We start from the raw sequence: 26,421 nt of genomic DNA, 5'->3' as shown, positions 1-26,421 counted from the left end.
CCTGATGGCTATGGCATCAAGTGATGAATTACCTCAGATCCCACACCATGGATAGGACTTTCTCATCAACTCAGACAGAAAGTTTTTTCAATGGAGTCTATTTACACATTTCAGCTGTGAGTTATCCGGGGATTTACATGCGTAGTTTTAAAGTTCATATAGCGCTGACCTCAAACTCAGGTCACATTTGAAGGGTGATATATTGCTTTAATAAGGCAAAATCCAAATTATCTTTGTTGTTCATGCACTCAGCCCTGTTGCTCCTCCATTCATTTGGCCAGGCAAACAAGCCAGTATGTCTTCCATTAACTATAGCTTCCTGGCTCAGGTTAACCAGGAAACTATGGTTAATGAATTCAGAACAAGCCAGGATATGAAGCTATGATTTGAAGTTACCTTAATATACTGGCTTGTTCTAAAGTCATTAACCTTAGTTTCCCTGTTTAGACAAAACGAGAAAGTATAGTTAATTGAAGAGTTCATGGTTTGTTTGTCCTTGCAGTAAAAGAAGGAAGGGTTGTATGCATGCCAACAAGCCTCATTCCTATGTCAGTTTATTAAGATATAATTGTACGAACCAGCCCATAACATTCAGTTACATGAAAATTCTTTTGTTTTGTTCCTTTGTAGATTCTCAGCAATCTTGTGATGGAGGAGCTCTTACCTAGCCTTCAGACCATGCTGCTTCCAAAAATGAAAGGGAAGAGGAACGACCGAAAGAGGGCATGGTTTGGTGTAAGTATTGTTTTGTATTCCTCTCATTTCCTGAGCAGTAGGAAGTTTCAGGGCAGCCTTGTACAGGATGAATGGTTTGCAGACTGATGGTGCTTTTTTGTAATAACAGCTTGTTTACAAATATACCTGTTAAGCAGGCAAACATATAATCAGGCAACACCAGTATTAAAACAGAATCAGTCCCGCAAAGATGCCAGCGGCTCCCCAAGGCTGGTTCTTGCCAGCAAGCTGAAAAATTTTCACTTTGGCCCTTTCTACACCTAAGGATTCTCTCAGGAAAATGGAGGTATCGCCCCTGCCTGCTCCCGGGATCCCCTGTGTGTCATTTGCACGCACAGGGATGTTCCTGGGATGTTCCCAGGGGAAAAAGGCAGGTGTAGAAACGACCTTTGACTAAATATATTCCAAACTGTTTTTTTCAACCTCCATCCAGGCAGGTGGGGTGTTTCAAAGGTTTTGGGGGCTTGATGTAGCTGCCAACACTCACCGGCTGTTTAACAAGCACTCTCAGTGGTTGAGGTATACAAAAGCCTGCAGTGAAAGTAATAACATGCTTGCAACTGCATGGTAAATTCATGGAATAGCTGGCTTGCGTGGCTGTTAGCAATTGACTTGTTCGTGCTTCCTGTTGTTGTAGATATTGGAAGAAACCTACCATTTGGTTCATGATCAGGTTTCAGATGGATTACGTGCCCTGAAAGAGGAATGTAAAGAAGTTACTGTGGGCCTTGAAGGAAATATTCGTTCAAACATGGATCAAATTCTGACCTCCAAGAACTATGTAGCTGACAAAATAAAAAGTAAATTGAATGTTAAATATTCTGTATTTTTCCATTCCACCTTCAAGCACTGAGGAAATGAGGTCTCCTGGCATGGGGAGACAGTGATAAGAAAAGCCTCACCTGCTAAACTTCTGTGTATTAAGCTGCTGCTAAAGGCACAGGAGCATGACTAGTAAAACCAGTTGGCAACCCTAAGATTTACATTCTGAGATGGGTGAATCCGTCATGCTCAGTTTTGGTCATATTCTGCATTGGATTGAAATTACTTATTTATTTATTTTGTCCTCATGAAAATTCATATGCATTTTCATCTACACCCTCCCCAAATATCCATATTTTGTTTCCCCCCTCAAATGTATACATTTTTGCAAGTGTTTTTTCCATTTTCTAAAATATATGTATTTTTGTATGCACTTTTCCTCAAATGTACTCATTTTTTGTGCACGCTTTTTTTATTTGCAAACTGCATTGCAAATTTGGGGAAAGTACAGATTTTGACATCTGTGTTCTGGTTCATGTTTAGGCTTGTGAAGTGCAAATGTGGTAAGTTTGCACTGAAATGCAAACCGAACAAATCCCTAGTTATTATGGGTAGTGTGTTTAGGGAGGGCCTGTATATTGCAGGCTACCTGTTGTGTGTGCAAAGTATAATGTTTTAATGTTTACCTTAATAGTGTGTATAATGTTTTAATTCATACCTTGCTCAGATGCATCTGCATTGTGCCACTCCCATGGGGCAGGAGCTAAATCTCCCCTTGCTGCCAGTTACTCCAGGGTCTGGATTGAGCGTCAGGGTTTCAGCAGGACTTCAGACTTTAGTCTTTATACTGTATCCCATCTAAGTCAGTTGGAGCCATGTAAAATAGAGCCAGTCCATATTTGCATACCTTGACCTCTCTATCTGCATATTCTCACTGTGTGTGTGTATTGATCAATCGATAGATTGATAGATATAGATACTGATATGTCATTGATAAATGATGTTAGATGGTTTTGATGTGGGTCCTCGGTCTGTCCCTGGAGTCTCCCAGTGATTGAACTAATGAATGCCTTACATTTTCAGCAAGTATATCTGAGCCTGTCCAGATATGCTGTGGTGAGAGCATCCAGCCCTTTCTAACTTCCATTCTAGAGGAACTCATGGGCCCAGTGAGCTCTGGATTCAGCGAAGTTCGTCTGCTCTTTGAAAAAGAGGTGAATGCGATCAGCCAGAACTTTCAAGCATCGAAAGATGTCACAAAGCTAAAAGAGGTAAGATTGCCACATGAGTTGCCATTAGTGTGGATGGGGTCTGTTTGCTTGTATCTTGGTGGGTTCTTAATTTCCCAACTTGGCTGAGGACTCATGGTGTGGCTCTTGGACTCGGTTTCCATCTATTAATAAAAATTACACTAACCTGTTTCTCAGGGTGGTTTTAGGAATGAATCAGATAAGGAAATATTGCTAGTTGCCCCAAAGCTTATAGAGCAGGGTTATAAAGCTAAGTACATTCTTTCAGCAATAATTGGCATCATTTGGTCAGTAACAATGCCCTTTCCATTGAAAGGTTGAGAAACAGCAAATTTGCATGAAAATGCTATCATACAAAAGGTTGCAGCCTACTGACATATATTACTCATTAGCCTTAGAATAGGGTGACCATATGAAAAGGAGGACAGGGCTCCTGTATCTTTAACAGTTGCATAGAAAAGGGAATTTCAGCAGGTGTCATTTGTATGTATGTCACACCTGGTGAAATTTCCTCTTCATCGCAACAGTTCAAGCTGCAGGAGCTATACTGTGACCAGATTTAAAAGAGGGCAGGGCCTCCTACAGCTTTAACTGTTGTGATGAAGAGGGAATTTCACCAGGTTTTTCATATATACAAATGACACCTCCTGAAATTCCCTTTTCTACGCAACTGTTAAAGATACAGGAGCCCTGTCCTCCTTTTCATATGGTCACCCTACCTTAGAAGCTTCCCTTAGCATTCAGCTGTTTAGCACATGGCTGCCCTACTCTTGTGACATCAAAGCAGCCAATCCAGTATCAGCTAGGCTAGGTTGATAATGGATCAGTCATGTGACTGGATGATCTAGTCCATTGGGTTGCCTTCGACAAAATGCCAGCCTTGTCTCCCTTTTCCTTCACTAGCTGCCAGTTCATTCCTCACCTCTAGTTTTGCAGGGCTCCCCAGGCCTCAGTTCTTCACACTCTCATATTTCACCAGGTCATATAGTGACCTGGCTCACAATAACATTAAGCCATGGTATGGGTTTTGAATTCTGGTTTGTGATGTGTAAGTACAGCTGTGGTAACAAACCATGTTGGGTTGGGAACTCTGCATTGCTTAAACCATAAGTTGATGTTACGTGTGAGTCCAGAATCATGGGTTGTTGTGCCAGACCACAAAAGCAGTGATGAAGAACAGTAAAAATGAACCACTATTACATGCCAGTACTACAGTGCTGCAAAGACATTTTGGTTAGAAGGACAGGATGGGCAAAGGGGGAGGGAAACAAACAACCTGGGGGATTGAGAAAACAACCAGTTTGTTCAATTGTCTGGCAGACAAGGTCTAAGGTACCAAACCATGGGTTAAATAAACAATGGGTTAGCATTATGTGGGATCCAGGCCATTTTTCTGATTTTAAAAAATGGTTGGAGAAACATCACTACTGGAAACCTACTTCTTTGCAAATCTGTTTTTTTTTAATAGAACGTGAACCACTTGATGAGGCTGCCATACAACTCCGTAAAAATGGAACCTTGTTACCTGAAAGTCAATCTTCTTCAAGAGAAACTCCAAGACCTCAAGAGCCGCTTCAAATTCTATGATGTTGACTTGGTTATTCAGAGGACACAAAACGTAATGCAGGAGGTATAGTAAGAGTTGCATTTACTTTGGCTGTCAGGTCAGTTTGGGTCTCAGCATGTACATCCTGGTCTTGTGAGTGGTTCTACAGTTTCTAGCTATTTAAAGTCTCCCAAATGTTAGCTGGAAAACTCTTAACCCAACTGGGCCAAGCCAGCATTGTGAGCAGCTGATATCAGAATCCAGAACTGTGTTTGCCAAGCCAGGTTCCCTGAGGTCAGTCCATTCTTTGGAGCAAGTAGTGAAGCATGCAGAGGGCACTGTTCTATTGACTAGGCAAGGAAGGAAAGCCAAGCTGCTAGTTGCTATATTAGACCTGATTAGTCCATGTTGCTTGCCAATTGCAGGGACTGATGTTGCACACTCCTGTTCCCTTCTGTGCATAAAGAAGACTCTTGAGTCCTGAGCACATAGTCATTGGGCTCGATCCCTCCTTTGCACCTGATTTAAGTCACAGGGTCTCTGGCAGAACCATCCACAAAGACAAGGATACCTGCCATCATCATCATCATCATCATAATGTGCCTTGAAAGGACATACATCTTGATGTACTTCAATAAGTACATTAGATGTTGATAGATAGGATCATCTTGGTGACAACTGGACTTTTGCAGGCTAATAAATATGCCATCTATTTTTCTAGCTTTTGGAAAATGCAGTGTATACCTTTGAGCAGCTGCTAGGCCCAGACCATCCCAGAGATGTAGCCAAAATGGCAACAGACATTGAAAAAGTCAAACTTCGTGTCTTAAAGGTATGTTGTTGTTGTTGTTGTTTTGTCGAATCTCTACAGTAGAAATATGGGGTTATGATGTCTACCGTTAATGCAATGAAGGTAGTTCTGCCCTGAATTTTTATTAATAGTGTAATCTGAACATTTGCATTTCTTAGAATTAGGTGTTGATTCAGAAAATGTCTTGCAACAAAGCTAGTCTAGATCTAAAGGAGGACACATCTTTTGTGCCTTTTAAGAGCTTTTCTTGACCTTGTGTGACCTTTTCAACACAATGATTAGAGGTACAGGAGCTCTCTTCTCCTCTATGTTTTTCACCCTCTTGTAGCTATTTTATAAACATGGTCGCTTGTTTGAATTAAAAAATCTGGCATCCTCAACAGGCACAAATGGTAATATGGTTGTGTCCAGAGTTAGTTATATGTAGAATAGGCCCTTTGACTAGGGTGACCATATGAAAAGGAGGACAGGGCTCCTGTATCTTTAACAGTTGTATAGACAAGGGAATTTCAGCAGGTGTCATTTGTATATATGGAGAACCTGGTGAAATTCTCTCTTCATCACAACAGTTAAAGCTGCAGGAGCTATACTAGAGTGACCAGATTTAAAAGAGGGCAGGGCACCTGCAGCTTTAACGATTGTGATGAAGAAGAAATTTCATCAGGTTCTCCATATATACAAATGGCACCTGCAGAAATTTCCTTTTCAATACAACTGTTAAAGCTACAGGAGCCCTGTCCTCCTTTTCATATGGTCACCCTACCTTTGACATCAGTGGGAAATTAGTCATTAAAAACTTAAGCCCCATTTATTTCAGTGGGTTTGCTTTAAGTATGACTAAATTCAGAGCCAACCTAAAGCCATGAATAATCCCTGTAATTCCATAGTGGCAACCTAGAGAATTCTGCTATACAATAGTATACCCATTTGACCGAAGTGAATCTGCTTTGGCTAAACCCCCTAAAGCTGTTTCGCCCTTTATTTTTTGATGAAAAAGAATAAATCCAGCATCTTCACACAAATGATGCATGTAGGATTGTTGCAACACATTGCTTTAATACTGCCAGCTCCTTGGCAGACCTAGGTGACAGTTTGAGCCCGTTCCATTAGATTGTGCTTTTGTTGTATATTAGGTGCATGTGGACAACTGGAGTGAATCCTTTATTGCACAAAACAGTGGAGTTCTTAATGGGTGCCCTAAAAATCCATATCGGAGGGTATACTAAGGGTTTGGAGTGACATACATTGATTGAGCTGGTTTTTCCCCCCAACTGAGATCTTACCACAGGTTTGCCCAATTTGGCGCCCCCTGTTGAATTAAAAAACCAATTCTTCCCAGCCAAAATGGACTTTCTGCTTGGGGATGATGTTAGTTGTACTCCACACCTGAAGGGCACCAACCTGGGGAAGGTTGACTTATCAAGTTGTTAGTAACTTCACCTCTGAGGGTAGTTTGCTCTTTCAGTTCACAGGGGGGGGGAACTGTGGTGCATTTGATTTAATGGTATTTTTTAATATTTCTTACTAACGTTTGTGTACCACTTTATTTACTTAAAAGCCATCAAGGCAGTGTACAACAACTTAAAATACCTGACGGCCTCTTTCCTGGAATAATAAAAAAAGTAGCATGAAGTTCTTTATGACTAGAGAAGTGGCAACCGAGGAGGGAGCGATTGCTTAACCTGTTCCCTGCAAGCCTCCCCCCCCCAAGCCTCCCCACTCCTCAAGCTGCTTTCCCCCCTCCTCTTGAAGGGTTCCAAATGCAGGCAAGCACCTGCTTGAAAGCCCACAGAGAGAATGGCGGGGTGAGTTTTGGGGCAGGGGGTTGATAATAATGAGCCCAATCAAATCTAGTTTAAGCCGCTCTTGAGGCTGGTTTAACCCAGCTTTTGTGGTAATATATAGCCATGTTTTTATGAGGCAGAAGCCTGAATTCATTAGCTCATCGACTCACAAAGGGGACCTCCTGAAGGAGTTTTCTTAAGTAAAAGTGGCTGTCACAGTTGCATTATATGTAGTTTGTCCTTTATAAAGCTCGCTGAGAAATGAACTGGTCATTGTCATTGTTGTTGCTGACTGGGTTCGTGGCTGCTCCCCTCCTCCGCATGCCACACATATGACCGCCATTTGCTTTATTCCGCAAGCTGCAACGTGGGATGGTGTGTCTCATCAGAACCCAGCATGCACTGTGGCAGGGGTGGCATCATACCTACCCTACAACATGCAATAGAGGTAATAGGGTGGGTACAAAGACACACGCCATGCCACGTGCTGGATTCATACGACACGCCAGCACAGCATGCTCAGGGACGGGGAGGGGCAGGCCACAATGGTTTCTTCCCCCCACTGTGATCGTCCAAAGGCAGTCAGTGTGTAAAATGCCATATATGTTGATGGTGTAAGAATAATTTTATGTACATAGGATTTAGTTGCAAATGGACATAAGTATGAAAGGAAGAGCAGCTTTTAGAGTGGATACGCATACATTTTGGTTAACAGAAACTTTGTAAAGCAGCTGTTCCCAGAAACAAGTTTTGAAGAGAAAAAAACCACGATTGCTTCTATGCCCTGATTTTGGGTGGTTTTACTTTATCTTGGTGCAGGAAGGTGGGAGGGGGTTGCCAGTACTTCAAGATTTCACAGCTGATTCTTTATTCAACCCACATTGACAGCAATTTGACTATGACAGCAGTACTCTCCGGAAGAAGATATTTCAGGATGCCTTGGTCCAGATCTCTTTGCCCACATTGCAGCGGACACTGGCCTCAACATGTAAACCGGTAGGTCACTGCACTGGAATACTTGAATTGAAAGGAGAGTACAAATCTGCATACTAACCCTTGTGAATGGACATAAAAATAATAATGGCACTCTCCTGATCTTTTTAAAGACTGCTGAAATGAAGAGATGATTGGTGGGAGCAAAGGGACAAGAAAACAAATCAGTTAGATCCAGGCTTGGTCATAGTAGACCCACTGAAATCAGTGGCACTTAGGTTAGTCATGACTAATTTAGATCCTCTTGATTTCACTGGGTCTATGCAAATTATGATTAAGTCTGGATCTAACCCTGTGTAATTCTACCTTTGCAGTCCCAGAAAGGTCTTATATCTTTCCTACAGCTGAAGTCAAGGAAATATATGCTGATTGTAGTGAGTAGTTTCTCAGATTCAGCTGCTCAGCCCTTTCCTCTTCCATGAAAGTCATTACATCATGCCAATGGAGTGCATTTGCTCTTGTGACTTCTGTGAAACATGACAAAGGGTTGCAATTAGAAAAATTATTGTGGTGGGGAGAAACTTCCCTGCCAGTCCAGGGGGACAACAGAGTGTGGGAGTGGGGTGGGGCAAGGGTCCCCCAAAACAGTTTCCCCAACTGCATCCATACAAACAGACATCTTTTGCATTGTGGGAATAATACGTATATTCTGTGGCCAAACTGCAGCTACAGTTAAAGACCATTTTGAGAGATCCTGTGGTCCAGCCAGTTACAAAAAATCCTCCTTCAATCTGGGCATTTGTCATTAGGATCAGTATTTTTCTCAATATTTGTTTGAAGATATTTGAGAGACATTTGGAGCATAATGACAGGCTGGACGAGGAGTAGGCACAGAAAATGTGATTCACTTTTGCATTTACTTTCCCCTGCTTTTCTCCAACTCCTTTGCACAAGGTTGATTTCAGACCACCCACCCCCAATTAGCTTTTTCTTGGAGACTCTATTCTTAAAAGCTCTGATTATCCTTGGTTGAACAAGGTCCTTTTATTCTCTTCAATTGTGTCTTCAAAAGGTGCTTCAGGAATATGAGCAGTACATCTTTGCTGAGCAAACCAACGTGATACAAGTTGAAAATGTGTATGAAGGGATTTTACTTCAAACTTTGCTTGATGAAACCCTAAAAGGTAACTTGGCTTCCTGTGGCAAACGTAATAATCGATATATTTTAAGATAGCAATTTTGTTCTGATCTTTGATTTTATTTATTTATTTTATTTACAATATTCATATACTGTGCCACACCCAAAGATTTTGGAGCAGTGAACAACAGATAGGATAAACAAATAAAAACACCATGTTAAAAATTACTATTTTAAAAAGGAAACAGTGTTCTGATAAAACCAAGTCCTGGTGAAACTGTGGCCAGCCACTCAAAGGAAAACTTCCTGAAACAACAATGTTTTCAGGAGGTATTGAAAGCAACACAATGTTGGTGCCTGCCTGACCTCCAAAGGTAAGGAATTCCATAGAAAGGGGACCACCACACAGAAGGCTCTTCCCCTGGTGGACTCCAATCGGACCATAGGTCCATGTGGAACCACCAGGAACATACCCTCTGATGTCCTCAGTGAGTGGGCAGGTTGGTAAGGGAGAAGGCGCTCTCTGAGGTATCCTGGTCCCAAGTTGTTTAGAGCTTTGTTCACTAGTACTAGAATCTTAAACCTGGCCTGGTAGTGAATAGGCAGCCTGTGCAATTCCCTCAGCAAAGGAGTTGCATGCTGAAAAGGGGCAGCTCCGGACAACAGCCAAGCTGCTGCATTCTGTACTAGCTCCAGCTTCTGGAGCAGCTTAAATGGTAGCCCCACACAGAGTGTATTGCAGTAATCCAGTCTTGAGGTTACTAATGCCTGTACCACCATGGCCAAGCTATCCCTTTCAAGGAGAGATCGAAGCTGGCAAAAGGCAATCCGAGCAGCTACGGCCACTTGAGCCTCCAGTGACAGTGATAGATCTAGGATTACCCCCAGACTACGAACTTGATCTTTCAGAGGCAATGAGCTTAACTCCCAGACTCACCCACAGGGATTCTGTCTTGCCAGGATTCACCTTCAGTTTATTGGCCCTTATCGAGCCCATTATTGAGTCTAGGCTGGTCCAGGACTTGTACAGCCTCTCCTGATTCAGGTATCACAGGCAGATAAAGCTGCATGTCATCAGCATACTGATGGCATTTGGCTCCAGATCCCCTAATGACTGCTCCCAGTGGCTTCATATAGATGTTAAATGACATTGGGGACAAGATGGTACCCTGCAGAACCCCATAGCTGAATTGCCTAGGGGCTGAGGGATGGTAACCGAATGTTACTTTCTGAAATCGGCCCTGTGCCTCCAAAGCCCATCCCACAGAATTGATCCAGGAGGATACCATAGACAATGTTATCAAAAGCCAATGAGAGATTGAGCAGAATTAACAGGGTTGCATTCCCCCTGTCACCCTCTCATTAAAATTCTGAAATTTCACAAAATATTTGGGAGCCTTAAGGTATCCAGTTTAGCTGAGGGAATATAAATATGAATATAAACTTCATTCTGCCTTGACTACCAGTTCAAGGGAAACAGCCTCAAAGCTCTGTGACCTCTTCAGGTAGTGGAGGTGGAGACTGTGAGGCTGGTGGCTCCGATGTCAGTGGGGCAGTAAATTTGCTCTGGGTTTCAGTCGGAACTAGTCAGAACTCTAAAGAGGAGCTATCCAAGGGGCTTTGCAAGGCCACATCCTTAAACCACTTCTGTTCAATGTCCAGTAAGAGCTTTTCCCCTCCCCTCCCACCCCAGTCAAGTCCTTGCCCACCCCCTTTTCCCTCAAGAGCTCAGCCATGCTTACACCAAGTTCAGAATGTGAGTCAAGAATGGAATTCAGGAACAGAAGCCCAATGAAAGCAGTAATAAAAACAGTAATCCAGGAGTATTGAACCTCAGGCCAAACACTTCCCTCCAGATGACCATGCCTCCTTCCCTAGTCTCCTCTCACTTTACCCTGACAGTCTGATGGCTTCCCAGCTGTGGCTTCCCACCCACCCCCATTCTAAAAGCTTGAAATGCCTATTCTTACTGGCACTAAGAGTTTTAAGCTAAAATATACTGGTATTTTTGGTATTTTGGCCTCATCCTCTTTTGCATGCAACCAGGCCCACCACTGGAATGAGGCCACTGACAGTTTCTCCAAAACTGAATTAATCCTCAGGCTGAAGGAGATTCAACAGCCTTGCAGGAATCCATTTGGAAAGGGACAATTTACTCCAATGGCTGAATCTTTTTGTGTATGTGTGTGTGTGTGTGTCTTTCTCCTTCGTAGTGATAAAAGAGGCTGCCCATTTGAAAAAACACAACCTCTATGAGGAGATGACCCTGCCTTCTGAAAGTGTGTCCAGTCTGAGTGATCTGAAAACTACTTCAGAAGCAGCACAAACCAGCCCAGCTAGGAAGCTATCCACCAACGTGACAGAGGCGTTGCAAGCTGACACTCAAAGTAATGAGGTGTTCACAGCAGAAAAAGGGACTCAGGAGGAATTCCACAAGGCTATGAAGACGCTGGACAATAAAGAAGGAATTTCTGCTGCTGTATCTGGTATTCCATCCGAAGCAAAGGAAGAGGGGTCCAAAGCAAAGGAAGAGGGAATCATTTCAGATCTTGATGGCAATCAGGAATCACCCTCTACGCTACTTGGTTCCGTAGAGGAAAAGAGAGCTCCTCAGCTTCCACATGTAGCAGAAATAAGTTTTGATGGAAGCACAAGAATAGAAAATAAAGTACCAGTAGAAGAGGAAAAGCATCCAGTTCTTGATGACGTGAATGAAATAAGAAATTTGCTGACACTGACAATTGAATTGCCAGTAAATGTTCCACCTGAGAACAAAGACAAAGTTTTAGAGCTACAGGAATGTGCAGAAAAAAGGGATAAGGAGAACAAAAGGAATGCAGAGGAATGTCAAGCTTCTGAGATGCAGGAGCCTCCCAAAATGCCCTTATCACCCAGTGTAAATGCAGATGATATAAGCGTAATGAGCATCTCTGGGAAAGGAAAGTACATAACTCACGAAGCTCCTTCTGAAGTGACTGAAGAACTGGATCTTGGTCAAACCTCAAGGGTGGAGTTGGAGACACAGACAAGCATGTGGTATAATGATGCGGAGAGTGGCATTACTGGTGACCAGGTCCAAACAAAGCTACCTGCTGAAAGTGGACAATCTGGTCAGTGCGAAGTTGGTCTCTCCCTTCTGAATTTTGTCCTCCCGGATCAGAAGTCACAAGTGGACCAACATGCTGAAAGTGAAAAACTTGGCCACGGGGAAGAAGGGGTTTCTTCCCTTCAATCTGTCTTAATGGATGACAATTCCCAAGCAGGGCAATATGTTAAAGATGATTTACAGGAAGCAGAACTCTCCCTTCTTCAGTCTGTCCTGGTGGAAGTGAATGCTCAATCCTTCTCGGGTTGTTCTGCAAAAACACAAGAGTCCATCTTGAATATTGCAAATTTGACAATAGAACCAGCTGATCTTCCAGTTTCTCCAGATGTGAAAGAAAGTGAGGGTAGCAATCTAGAGGCATCAGTGAACATAGACTCCACAACTATCACCTTTGCTCAAGTGGATGATTCTAAGAAAGCAGATGTGTCCTTGCCAAGCTCAGATGCTGCAAGTACCACAGAAGTTGAAACAGACAGAAGGGAACATGCGGAGGGCAACCCTCCTGAGTCACAATCTGAGGAATAGATAGGTTATCTCGGAAATCAAAAGCTTTAACCCTGTCGTCGTTATTGTCAGAGTCCCCTTAAAATTAGAAGGAAGAGATCTATTCAGACTCACAAATCCTATTTGACAGATTTTGAATCTGCAGCCCTTTGATCACATGAATCCTGTCTTTATTCTGTCGGTTACGCCTTCTGGTCACTCATTCATTCCCACTGCTTGGAAGCTGCCCACCAAAGATTTATTACAATCACCAAAGTTGTGAAAGCTTGTGCTACCTGTCAATGATGAGATGGCAGAACTTCTGTTTAAACCTTTGAAATTCCTTGAAAGTGAGTTGACCATTTGCAATGACCCACTCATATGGATGAGGATAGTGGCAATGAGACTCTAAAATTTAGAAGGAACTGCTAAAATTGAATATGGTTAAGGGAGAATAAAAAATTGCATGAAGCATACTTAGAAGAAAATGATGGGAAATCTTCAGTGAAAGGGTAAAGTGACTTGCTTACAGGAATCTTGCGCACCATAATTGTGCAAATAGTTTTGACCATTGATTAGCTGGATAATTGTTTCTTTGGCAGATATTTTGACAATGGAGCGGACTTATTCCCCTCCTCTTTTTTCTTGTTGTTGTCGTTGCTGTATTTAATACTGCCAGGATAGTTGGAGCAGGTTTCTCTGTCCCATTTTTCTGCACCTTTTGCAGAGCACTTTATACTTATTTTTTTCAAATGGAATAACAAATGTTTACAGAAGCTTGCATTCCAAGGTGACTTAGCCAGATCTATATGTTAAGAAGAAGCAACATCCAGTAGTTGAAATTTCAGTGTCAAGGCAGTCCAAGTTCTACACCAAGAAACTTATATACATTATGCAAACCAAGGGTATTTGCTTATTCCTTAATGTACAGTTTATTCTGATGCTTTTAGTCATGGTGAGAGACAAGGGGGCAGCGCAGGCTATAAGATCATTCTTTGAACTTCCTGATCAGGAAACTGGCAGCCAGCATCAGGGTTTACTTCTTAATGAGCAATTGGGTAGAATACTGGCTGCACATTTTCTCTTGTAACTTTGGGTTTCAAAGTCCTTCCTCTCCCCTGGCTTATGAATTCACAGCGGCAGCACTCAAAGGCAGCGTTGGGAAATCCAGATATTTTGACTGACAACGCCCATCTTCTCTCACCATTGGCTGTGCTGGTTAGGACTGATGAGATTTGTAGGCCAAAGCATTTGGAGGGCCACAAGTTGCTCTACGGGCTACAGTGCTGAACTAATATTAGTAGGTTATTTACATCTATGTGTTTGTGAACTAGTCACAAACATCCTGTGATTTCAGAAAAATGACTACACTGCTGTATAAAATCAAAAAGTGGAGCACCTGGCTGGAGTGACAAGTTAAAACAAACAGAGGGCTACTGCTGAAAATGGTAGCCTGTGCTTTCTTCCTTTCTATAACATCTAATAGACCATACCTGATTCCCTGATAGTACTGCTGCTACAAAACACCCATTTCATAGAAAGGCAAACACAAACATGCTCCTTTTGAACTCACAGGATTTTCTCTAACACAACACTCATTTCACAGAAAGGCAAGCCACTTTTTTCAAATTACCTCTAAATAAATTCTTCTAAACTTAATTCCCCAGTTGTGTCTTTCCAAAATCAGACAACCCGCATATAATAATTTTGCCTCAACTACAAAACACACACATACACAGGGCCTGTCTGGGCCAGTTCAGGCGCTGTGCGTGCCTTCCTCTTCTTCCCCCTCTGGCTGCCCCGTTCCTTCCCTTTTAATTTTTTTTATCTATAGGTGCGATCCTTCATACCTATAGATTAAAAAAATAAGGGGGGAGGAACAGGACAGCCAGAGGGGGAGAAAGAGAGGGACCCTTCCTCTGACCTCCCTCTTGCTGCCCCGTTCCTCTCCCACCCCGTTTTTTTTATTTCTTATCTATAGATCTGATCCTTCGCATCTATAGATTTAAAAAAACAACTGTGTGTCTATGTGTAAGGAACGGGCAGCGAGAGGGAGGTCAGAGGGAGGAGAGCTGGTTAGCGTCCCTGTCTTCCTTCCCTTCTGGCTGCCCGGTTCCTCTCCCCCTCCCTGTTTTTTTAATCTATAGATGCGAAGGATCGCATCTGTAGATAGAAAAAAATAAAACGGGGGAAGAGGAATGGGGCAGCGTAAGGGGGAAGAAGATGGACACGAACCGGCTCTCCACCCACTGACCTCCCTCTTGCTGCTCGTTCCTTCCACACCCCTTTTTTAGCTATAGATGCAATCTATAGATAAAAAAACCAGGGGGGGAGGAACAGGGTGGCGAGAAGGAGGTCAGAGGGAGGAGAGCCGGTTCGCGGCCCTGTCTTCGCCTCTTGCTGCCCCGTTCCTCCCCCTTCCCCGGTGCTCAACGGCAACTCTGCACTCCTTCTGGTGCAGATGCCAGAAAGAACCGTGAGTGCGGGAGCCCGAGGCTTCCCGGGACCAACCTGCTGCTGTCAAGTTGGACACACACACACACACACACACACACACACACACACACACACACACACACACCAGCCCCTCTGGAAGACTTCTACACTCACTTTCCTTCTTACACACACGTACACATGCATTTAAAGCCACATGCATCCATCACACAAACACATCCACATCCCTCCTGCAAACCTTGCCAAGGTCAGTTCTCAGTTGCTCCCCACCAGCTTTCCTCTTCTACTCTCCCTAGCCATCCCCTGCTGCCCTCGTCAGTCTCCCTACCTTATGGGTCCTCCAAAACTGATAGAAGATATTTTGGACTACAACTCATAAGCCCATCAAGATGGCCAGTGGTCAGGGATGATGGGAGTTGTAGACCAACACCTTTGGAGGGCACCAGGTTGAGGAAGATGTCCACATTGGGCACGGAGGTTTTCTGAGCAGGGAAAGGAGGAGGATGGGGGTTCATAGAATCATAGAATAGCAAAGTTGGAAGGTACCTACAAGGCCATCGAGTCCAACCCCCTGCTCAGTGCAGGAAAGCATCCCTGACAGATGGTTGTCCAGCTGCCTCTTGAAGGCCTCTAGTGTGGTTGAAGCTCTGTTGTTTTCTTGCCTCCAATGTTAAAACAATGTTAAAGGGTTTTTAAATCTTTTTTTTAAAAAAAAATATTGGGGACAAGGGGGAACTTGGTGGGTGCCAAGGGAGGGATCCAGGGATGTCACACTGCTAACCCCAGATGAAGGTTGTACTATATTACAGGAAGGAGGTAAAATCCATACATCAGCAATGCAGCACCATGTTTTTGTGATATATTGTACTGATTTCACTGTTTCCTCAAACTAGAGTTCCAAAGAGTTTTCACACAACTAAATCCTAATCATATGACATGGAAACAGGTCCCATTGCTTTTAGCCAGGCTTTGAGGAAGTCTGTTTAGGACTGCAGCCTTAAAAAGGAAAGTCCTTTATTCTTCTGTATTTTTTTCATTGGAGGTTTGTTTAGAGTTTGACTAACAAACATCAGGTTTTAAGTTTCTTCTCCTATTTTTTTAATGTCAAGCAAACACAACCATTATACACTAGCTGCTTATATAAATAAATGCTTTCCCGGGGCAGGATGTTCCAGGTATTATTTAGGATTCTTTTATGTGTACATATTTTATCTGATTAACCAGCTTGAGCACTGAAATTATGGAAGACAGTGTAATGTGCTTAACTTTTCTCAAATGCTTGTGCCAAAATAAAAATATAATAAACTCATTGTGTGTTTCTTTGAAAGATGATTTGGTAATATGAGGAATGCTTGATATTGCATGATTTCTAGATTTGTCATGCTGCAAAAATCCTAATATTTCTGGATGAAAATTAAAGTGTTAAGGCAGCGTACAGTTAAAAGCATACAGTATAAAACAGTAAATATACACAGCTAAAAACAAAGTAAACCATAAACCAAGTTAAAACGATATATAATTTAAAAGCAGTAAAACTACTAAACTTTATTGAACTTGATTCACATCTCAGAGCAGCCTCCTCCAATCTGGTGCCCTCCAGATGTTTTGGACTACAGCTCACAGAATTCCTGACCAATAGCTATGCTGGCTGAGACTCATGGGAGTTGAAATTCAAAACATCTGGAGGGCACCAGGTTGGGGAAGGCTGCCCAGAAAGTATCCGTATATGCTTTTCAGAGTTTGAAGGGAGTCAGTCAAACCATTTCCATGTCTGGAACCATCTTTGGTTATGTGTCTCTGATAACACTGACAATACAACAGATGAAATGGCCAATCGACAGACACTTATTTATTTATTTATTTAATTACATTTATATACCGCCCCACAGCCGAAGCTCTCTGGGCGGTTTAAAACATTTAAAAATAGTAAACATTAAAAGTATACAATTTAAAAACACACACACACACACACACATAAAAACAGTATAAAAACAACAGTATCCATTTAAAAACAACAATTGTGGGGTCCATTAAAAACAAACTTAACGTTGTTAAATGCTGTTAAAAAGCTGTTAAAAATGCCTGGGAGAAGAGAAAAGTCTTGACCTGGCGCCGAAAAGATAACAATGTTGGCGCCAGGCGAGCCTCATCGGGGAGATCATTCCACAGTCGGGGGGCCACCACTGAAAAGGCCCTCTCCCTTGTTGCCATCCTCCGAGCTTCCCTTGGAGTAGGCACTCGGAGGAGGACCTTAGATGTTGAGCGCAGTGTACGGCTAGGTTCATGTCGGGAGAGGCGTTCCATCAGGTATTGTGGTCCCAAGCCATGTAGGGCTTTATAGGTTAAGACCAGCACCTTGAATTGGGCTCGGAAACATATAGGCAGCCAATGCAAGCGGGCCAGAATCGGTGTTACATGCTCAAACCTCCCTGTTCCAGCTATCAATCTGGCCGCCGCATTTTGCACAAGCTGCAGCTTCCGGACCATCTTCAAAGGCAGCCCCATGTAGAGGGCATTGCAGTAATCTAATTTGGAAGTTACCAGAGTATGGACAACTGAAGCTAGGTTATCCCTGTCCAGATAGGGGCGTAGCTGGGCCACCAACCGAAGTTGGTAGAAAGCACTCCGTGCCACCGAGGCCACCTGAGCCTCAAACACTTGCTCCAAACAAACATATAAGGTGCAAGAAACCTATTACAGAACTGCAGTAGACCAACAGCATCATTGTATAAAAGGTTTATTAATAAAGCACTTGATGGTCAAATTATAAAGAGAATATTTCAAATGCCTGTGTACCATTTATAACAGTCATATCAATGTCATAAGCATATCAACCATCATTATATAAAATATATGACAAATGAATCACAATTGATGGTATACATAAGAGAAGTGAATATATGCATTTATAAACAATCATATCGGTCATAATCATATCAGTCTACGGAACTCTGGTATATCCCCATTTTGACCATAGTCTTCATCAGGAACTCCTACAGACATAACACATTCTAATAATAAATTCTAATAATTAATATTGTTGCTGGTCAACAAGACAAAATAACCAATTATGTTTATAGGTTGAGAAGGAGAAAATTCCAATAATATATTGAAAGCAGAAATTGTGAAAGAGAAAACCACAGATGACATGGACAATGTACAAATGCTGCCATCTCAGCAATCTACAAATTGCCATAGCAGCAGTTTCCACAATTGCTGCAATATTTCTTCCCCCACATCTTTATATTACCGTATTTCTTCGATTCTAAGACGCCATCGATTGCAAGACAAACACTAATTTCAGTACCACCAACAGAAGAAAAGCTTTGATTCTAAGAATAATAAACAGACCCGCGATTCTAAGATGCACTCCGTTTTTAGAGATGTTTATATGGGGAGGGAGTGCATCTTAGAATCGAAGAAATATGGTAGTAAAAAATAGCTACTTTGACACTGGTTGAATCCATGGGTAGATTCACATAATACATTCTCCATGCAAATGGTACAGGATGTGTTTGCTTCCAGCTTATTCTGACCATCTGAACCATTCCCAAGCTCAGCTGTCATTCTTAGGAATTGTTTATCATTTCTTCATATAGGAAACGTCTAATAGACTTTTAATAATTATTTAATGTGATGAAGAATGCAGCACCTTGAATTTGTTAATGTGGACTTCAACATATGTTTAAACAATAGTAATTTCGAACTGATTCCATTCCCCCTCCCTTTTGCATGACAAACTAAAACACTCATTTCCTTGTATTCACGGGTTATCTTCAAAAAATTATTTTCAGGTGATGCAAAAGGCAACAACTTCAATTCCACCATTCCCCAAGCATATTACAGTAATACAGTTAAGGCACAATCCTATGCATGTTTAGGAGGGGGAAAGTCCTACAGCATTCCCCAGCCAGCCATGCTGAGTGGGGCATATGCTGGGAATTGCAGAACTTTTCTTCTGCTTACACATGGATAGGATTGCACCTTTAACCACTGCTATCATTGGGAGGAGGAGTATTATGAGGCAACAATTTCCATTACTCCCTCCCACCCTCTGAAAAAGAATTGTCCGTGCATGAGGTTATTTCATCGGCTAGCCGAGAGATTCTGACATCCAAGACTACTTGATCTTCATGGCTGAGCAAGGATTGCGATTCAGATCTTTCCAATCCAATACTGTTCAGAACATCTCCACTTTCTCTAGTGATGATGTAGGGAAGGGAACCCGAGCAGATAAGATGCATTTTCTCAATATCTGCTGCTTTTCATACTTCCCTAGATCAGACAACCTTTTTATAGGGGAGTGAGAAGAACCCGGAGGTGAACTACTAGCCCACCCAAATATGTATTTTATGGCGTTTGCATTTGTGTTGTACCCCACCTAGATTCGTTAGGAGAGGCAGGTAACAATTATTATTATTATTATTATTATTATTATTATTATTATTATTATTATTATTGTTATTATAAACCCCAAATTTTTCATCAGTCCGTATTGGTACATCACAACAGTTTATTTCCACATATTAGTACAACGGAAGAGTTATTAGAAGAAAACAGAAAAACAAGGATCATTAAAGATATATAAATTAAACTATACATACTCCACTGGCTTCCAGTCTGTTTCCGGGCACAATTCAAAGTGCTGGTTATGACCTATAAAGCCCTATATGGCTCGAGTCCAGGTTATCTGAAAGATATTCTCCCTTATAAGCCTGCCCGTGCTTTGAGATCTTCTGGAGAAGCCCTTCTTTCAGTCCCACCATCTTCACAGGCGCACTTGGTGGGAACATGGGAGAGGGCCTTCTCGGTGGCTGCTCCAGTGCTCTGGAACTCTCTTCCCGGGGAAGCTAGGCTGGCTCCCTCCTTGGTGGGCTTTCGGAAGCAGGCTAAAACTTTTTCATTCAAGCAGGCCTTTGGAGAATAATCTGGCCCTCCATCTATGTTAATGTCTTATAATTTTGTTGTGTATTTTAAATTAGAGTGACCATATGAAAAGGAGGACTGGGCTCCTGTACCTTTAACAGTTGTATTGAAAAGGAAATTCCTGCAGGTGTCATTTGTATATATGGGGAATCTGGTGAAATTTCCTCTTCATCACAGCAGTTAAAGCTGCAGGTGCCCTGCCCTCTTTTAAATCTGGTCACACTGCTATAGCTCTTGCAGCTTTAACTGTGGTGATGAAGAGGAAATTTCAACAGGTTCGCCATATATACAAATGACACCTGCTGAAATTTCCTTTTCAATACAACTTAAAGATACAGGAGCCCTGTCCTCCTTTTCATATGGTCAGCCTAATATTTTAAACGGTTATGGGGTCGTCGTCGTCGTCCCCCCCCCCCATTTATGTTTTAAACTTTGTAAGGCCACCTTGAAGCCCAGCATTGGGCAAAAAATAGGATACAAATAAATATAATAATAATACAACTAATCATAAAGTGATTAATTATATATTATACATGCATAACATATAATCAACCACCAGCTTTCCATTATAAGCTGTGCCCATACCATTTATCTCCCAATAACCGTTACAGTTATTTGACGGTACATTTGTGCTTTTAACCTGTTGGTTGTTTTATTATGGTTTTAATTTTTGTGAACCTCCCAGAGCGCTTTGGCTATTGGGTGGTATAAAAATATAATAAATAAATAAATACAGTCAGTCATTAAGTGGGCAAACCTATGCATGTTTTTAGATAGGAAAAAAGTCCTACATTTCCCAGGAGTTGTACGACTTTTTTTAAAAAAAAATGTTTAAAAGTGTTTAGAATTACACTCTTAACTATGATCTTATCAGACGCAGTAAAATGTTTAGCTGTTCGTTCTGTTTCTACTAGCGATCTCTTCCTGCAAGTACTTGTAGCTCGCAACCCGTCCAAGGCTACTTGAGTATTTGTATTTCAGAAACCACAACTCCCAGCATTTTTAGGCAATAGGACGGAAATCCTTTAAAGCGTTGCATCTTGGACTTTATAGCTTGCCATATGAGAGTACAGAGAGAGAGAGAGAGAGAGAGAAATGTATACTTCGTTGTTGTTCCTTCCTGCCGAATCCTGATGAGCAGGTCAGGATAAAAAAATCCATGTATCTGATGGAATCTAGTCCACAACAGCTTATGCCAAAATAAAAGTCTTAAGGCGCCGCAAGACTCGTGGTTTAATTGGTTTGTATGCGCAAAACTTTTTATTTTCTCCCTCTTCCCTACCCATCCCCTTTTCCTTGTGTGTCATGTCTTTTTTAGAATGTAAGCCTGAGGGTAGGGACTGTCTTCTTTATTGATAAATTGTAAGCCGCTCCGAGAGCCTTTTGGCTGAGGTGCGGGATAAAAATAATCTAAAATAAATAAATAAAACTCTCATTTGTGCCCTGAGAGACATTTAAAGATCCAACGCGCACCCGGAAATTCCATATCCCGACAAGGAGATCGGTGACTTGCTCCTTTTCTTATCTCTGTGTGTGGGAGCCACGTCCCGGCGTGCGTGCGAGGAGCGAGGTTGTCAGTTGGTTCCACGTATCGCTGCATCCGGGAGCGAGAAACGTCCGATCAGGTGACACAGCTCCTGCGTTCTCATTAGCTCCCGGTCACGGTTTGAGTCACGTGACCGGAAGAAAACCCGGAAGCAACCTAGCGGCAGGATCGTTGTTTCCTTGGCTACGCCAGAGAAAGGAGGGGAAGAGAGAGCGCGAGCGAAGGGCTGGTCCCTTCTCTTGTCGTGGCGGCGGTGCTTGTCGGAGGGATGGGGCAGAGCCGGGCCTAGCGGGGCAGCTGCCGCCATGAGCGGAGCAGTGGCTGGTGGCGAGGGAAGGAGCGGCGACTCCTCAGCGGGCCGCTGGCCTGGCTGGAAACTGCTAGCCTTGGGCCTCCTCTCCGCTTCTTCGGTGTTGGCGGCAGCCCCGGCTGTGCAGGCTATGCGCAGGGAGGAGAAGCGTCGCCTCGGGTAAGAGCGAGGGCGGAGAGGGAGACCGGCATGGGAGGGGGTGGCCTTGTCTCCCCATCGCCCGCCTGTCGTATTCCATAGCTGAACGTGGAGAGGGTCACCCTCACACGGCCAGAGGAGGAGGTGGGGGGGGTTGCCTTCCCTGAACGTGACACACTGGAAAGCCGCCGGCCCTTCATGCTATCAGTGGGCCAGGAGGGGAAGGGTGCTCAAGTTAAGGGTTTAGTCGCTGCTGGTTTAATGGTATGAGTGATGTGTGAACCGGGAAAAGAGGTCACAAAATATGGCAGTGTATATTCATAGAGAATGTAGTAACCTTACAAATAACCCTTCAAAACTCATTACCCTATTTCTTCGATTCTAAGATGCACTCCCCCCCCCCCCATATAAACATCTCTAAAAATCTTAGAATCCCCGGTGTGTCTTAGGAATTTTTTTCTGTTGGTGGTACTGAAATTAGTGTGGGTCTTACAATCGATGGCGTCTTACAATCGAAGAAATGCGGTATTTATTTTTTTGATTTATACCATACCCTTTTATCAAAAAAATGGCACTCAAGGGGACTAGCTATAAAGATCTCCTATAAAGTTTTTTCTGCCCAAGTATAATTATGTATCTTATTCTACTCACCCAGCCTTCACCCCCAACTGTATTTTATAAATTATCCCTGTCTCACTGCCTGGAGGCAGTTCTTACTTGGTACAGTTGGCTAGACGAGTTGTTCTTAGAAACTCAGGGATGTAACAGTTAAATCAAAGAAGGTGACAACTGAAGAATCTGTGCCTTGTTATTTGTCACATTTGCCAAAGGACTCATTTGGGGGGAGAACAATTTCCTAGTATAATTTTTTTACTTGTGCATTGAGTTCTCCAAATATAAAAAGTCTAGATTATTAAAAAGTGGTGACACTTTTGCTACTTTAGCTAAGTTTTGGAGAGGTGGCAGTTGCCTAATATTTTAGACATATGAGCATGAGCACAAACTAAGCACTGGTGAGAGCTGCACATGTTTGTTTGGGTTAATCATAATGGACAACCTGTCAACTCCTAGAAGCCTCCTTAGATAGGGTGCAATCCTGTCTGTTGTGCCATTGCTGCTCAAAGCATCCAAACTTGAAGGCTTTTGAATTACCTAAGAGCTGTCGAGCTGACGCTGGCAGGGTGGGAGGAGCAGTGGAAGCAATCTTCACCTCCCTGTCATCCTTTTTCCTGATTTTCGCTAGCTGAGCTTTTCAATCCATATTCAGAGGGGGAGAGAAGGAGGAAGGGTCTCAGAGTAACTCATATCCTGGCCTCTGCAGTCCTCTCCCCATTTGCTGGAATTACCCCCTTTCCTCCTCTGAGGTTGCTTTTCTGACCTCAGAGAGGCAGCTGGTACAGTTCTCTCCACGCTGGCTACAAGGAGGAAGGGTTTGGGGACAGATCTCCGACTCCCCCTTCTGAGATCTCAGCTCTGTCTCTGACCTGGGAGGGGTTTTCTGAGCCATCCTATGGTCCCTGAGAAGCTTGCCCAGGGACCATAAGATTCCTCTCTCTCCATCTGTATTAGTAGTAGGCACATCTGTGTACATGTTAATTTTATGCATTTGGGCTGTGCTTTTATGGTCCTTTCATTATGCAGTTCTTGCTCCTTTGGTAAGTCTCCCAACTGGATTACATAAACAGCAAAAATTGAGGCATCTTTTGGATTAATATTAGTCCTGCTGGTGGTGTTGGTTTGTATTCCTGTAGAGGTGGAAAACAGTATATCCTTGGAAGTTGTTTGGTAAAATTTAGTGAGCAGGAGCTGAGCTGGCAAACTAGTATTAGAGTTCTGTTTCCTCTCATGTCCGTATATCAATAGATATCTTCCGTAAAACACTCTTGTGGAGGAAAATTGAATGCCTGAATCATTCCCAGGGTCATATTTCAAGGAGTAGAGAAGAACCATATTCTTGTGAGGCCAATAAAGAGTAGAGAAAATAAGTAATTAGTTTGTTTCCCCGGATGATACTGTGCCATAGAACTGAATTCTCCTTGCTGTTCAGTATTCTGTTGCATTTTGTAGATAGAGTGTGGTCCTCTTTCCTTGGTCCATTTCGGTATCCCAGGCAAGATTAAGATTGTTCTGATCATATTTTGAGGCTATTTCTCACTTCCACCAAGGTGTCCATCCACCTGCTAGTAGTATGGTTGCTATTATGTAAAACTTTGGCCCATGTATTCAGAGGAGCTCTTTAGCTGTAATGTTATGAAACTTGGAATGACTTGTTGAAAATAGATGTGCATATTCTTGGAGGATATGTGTGCTAACAATCCCTCCACCCTCTTCAGTAACTTGATGAAAATTCATACTTCCTTGATGCAATCTTTGCTGCCTTGTCACGTTCCCATAGGTGGATATCACTGTTCTGCAAGTATGAGACGCAATTTCTGAGCTTATGATACTGCTTGTCGGCTAATCCAAAATGAGGTAGTGAAGTTTTTGGCCTGTTTCTCATTGCTTAATAGGTATTTTTCATGATTGATTTAAATAGATCTGTGCCTTCAGTCTTCAAGATAGGATGGGCCACGAATGTATGCCAATTGCAAATACAATTTTAGGCAAGCTTGGCAGTTTTAAAGTTGTATTTAATGTTTTCACGTCCATATACTTAGCAAGTATGTAAGGGAATACATATATGTCATTGAAATACATATATGTGTCACAGTGGGAAGTATTAAATAGTGATAACAAAACTGAAGATGCTCCTACAACATTAGTGGAAGAGAGTTAAACTTAATTGAAATAGATGAGCGGTTGTCAGCATATGGAACACATTTCTTTCAGTTGCTGAAATTAATTGCATATCAACAGTTTTCAGTACCTTTGGTTCCCCCGCCCCTTAAATTTAGGCAACGTAAGGGAAGTATATGCTATTGGCCTTAAATTTTTAAAAGTATTCCTTAAAAATTCCTGCATAAAATATCATTTAAATCACATTAAGAGAGCAATCCTATGGCCCCTAGACAGAGTCGGGTGGGGGGCAATAGGGTACTGCAGATTCCTGAATCCGAGGTCGGAGAAAGGGCTCCAAACTCAGACCCAAGAGTCCTAGCTCCCTCGCCCGCCCCCTTGCAAGCAGTGTGGAGAGAGCCATGTTGGCTGCCTCAGCAAGGCTGCAAAGGAGACTTTGGAGAGGACAGTAAGGGGGCATGCCAGTGGGAGTGGGGAGGGATGCCCAAATGCCCATCTAGCGGGAATGCAGAGGGGAAGATCGCCTCCGTGCTCTTCCTGGTCTGCATAGGATCCCTTGCAGCCTCCAGTGCATCTTTAGACAGGACAAAAGTCGTACAACTGCCAGGATAGCCATAGCTAGAGAACGCTTTGAGTTGTAGCCAGGGTTGATGAAAATCAATGATTTTAAAAAAAAAAAATTAAGATTTTTTATTTAGAGTAGATTTTTAAAATTTAAATTAGGTTTTGAAATTTTCCTAAAAAAAATAGTAAATAAAGGGCTTAGGTCAAAGATATCATCATGAATACTAATTCTATATCTTCTAATAATATTCTGTGGATATGTTAACAGCAGTTTATGGAGATGGGAGATATTCTGCACTGCTCTCTCAAGACCCTGCCTCTCTCTAAGTGCGAAGATAGAGAACGTCAAGGAGTAGAGAATTTGGGGAGATGGAGTAGGTTTGTACAAGGAGAAGGTGTGTAGGTATAAATGCAAGAGATAGGGGAGGGGAATAGAACATGAAATCAAAAGTGAACAGAACATGCAATCCTGACTCCTGAGGAAACTTCTGCTGCATATATCCTCCACTGTAGAAGGGAAATGCTTATCATGGCAGCAACAGGCCATAAAAGAGACACTATTTGGGAATATATTTGTTTCTGGGAATGGGTTCGGATGACATAATAGTCAGCAGTTGATTAAATAGTCAACAGTTGGTTAAATAGTCAACCCTTGACTATTGTGTCATCTGTCAGGGGGGAAACCACGATGTGGTTGGTTATTTCCAAGAAATAACCCAAGCAAATAGTCAATGCTGTGTAGAGTTGACTATTTGCACAACCGTTGATTATTGTGTTGTCCGTCAGGCTCCATTGACTATTTCACATGCCTACAGAGTTGCGAGGCAAGAACAGTAGAAAACTCTGCCGCTCTTGCCCAGTAGGGCTCTATAGTCAGGGGAAATAATCCCGTCCTGGGAAGCGTGTTGGGAGCCTCTGATCGTGCTGTCCCTTGATGGGGTTCCATGATCAGCAGCTCCCCATGTACTTCCTGGGACAGGCACATGCAGTCCCTGGTTGTCCCAGGGAGGGACGTGCCTGTCCTTTGCCTACCCCTGCCCCACTCGAGGGGATGGAAGGAGCTCCTTCTATCCCCTTGAGCTGAAATCCAAATGGATTGCGGGAATGTGAAGGATGTCTCCTGTGGCTTGACATGTAATGGCAAACACTGGGAGATACCCTTCTGATGAGAGCATCCTGTTGCGCCCTGCTTTTGTTCA

General features: G+C 42.7%; 2 protein-coding genes across 3 annotated transcripts in view; both read left to right on the top strand.

The window, feature by feature from the left end:
- Positions 1 to 14,329, top strand: part of NIBAN1 (niban apoptosis regulator 1) — a 78,571-nt gene extending 64,242 nt beyond the window's left edge. Inside the window, exons 7-14 of the mRNA XM_063134724.1 lie at positions 631 to 735; positions 1,373 to 1,535; positions 2,581 to 2,768; positions 4,216 to 4,377; positions 5,015 to 5,125; positions 7,777 to 7,884; positions 8,894 to 9,005; positions 11,173 to 14,329. Of these exons, the coding sequence (XP_062990794.1) occupies positions 631 to 735; positions 1,373 to 1,535; positions 2,581 to 2,768; positions 4,216 to 4,377; positions 5,015 to 5,125; positions 7,777 to 7,884; positions 8,894 to 9,005; positions 11,173 to 12,590 (2,367 nt within the window). The 3' untranslated portion in view covers positions 12,591 to 14,329. The remainder of the gene's footprint in view (positions 1 to 630; positions 736 to 1,372; positions 1,536 to 2,580; positions 2,769 to 4,215; positions 4,378 to 5,014; positions 5,126 to 7,776; positions 7,885 to 8,893; positions 9,006 to 11,172) is intronic.
- A 7,366-nt stretch (positions 14,330 to 21,695) lies between these two features.
- Positions 21,696 to 26,421, top strand: part of EDEM3 (ER degradation enhancing alpha-mannosidase like protein 3) — a 50,223-nt gene continuing 45,497 nt past the window's right edge. Inside the window, exon 1 of one of the 2 annotated variants that reach the window (XM_063134705.1) lies at positions 21,696 to 21,943. In XM_063134705.1, the coding sequence (XP_062990775.1) occupies positions 21,780 to 21,943 (164 nt within the window). In that variant the 5' untranslated portion in view covers positions 21,696 to 21,779. The remainder of the gene's footprint in view (positions 21,944 to 26,421) is intronic. The other variant, XM_063134712.1, reaches the window with a different exon arrangement.

This window comes from Elgaria multicarinata, chromosome 1 (assembly GCF_023053635.1).
Source record: "Elgaria multicarinata webbii isolate HBS135686 ecotype San Diego chromosome 1, rElgMul1.1.pri, whole genome shotgun sequence".
Taxonomy (NCBI): Eukaryota; Metazoa; Chordata; class Lepidosauria; order Squamata; family Anguidae; genus Elgaria; species Elgaria multicarinata.
The sequence above is the reverse complement of the archived record's forward strand: the minus strand, read 5'-3'. Positions and strand labels throughout refer to the sequence as shown.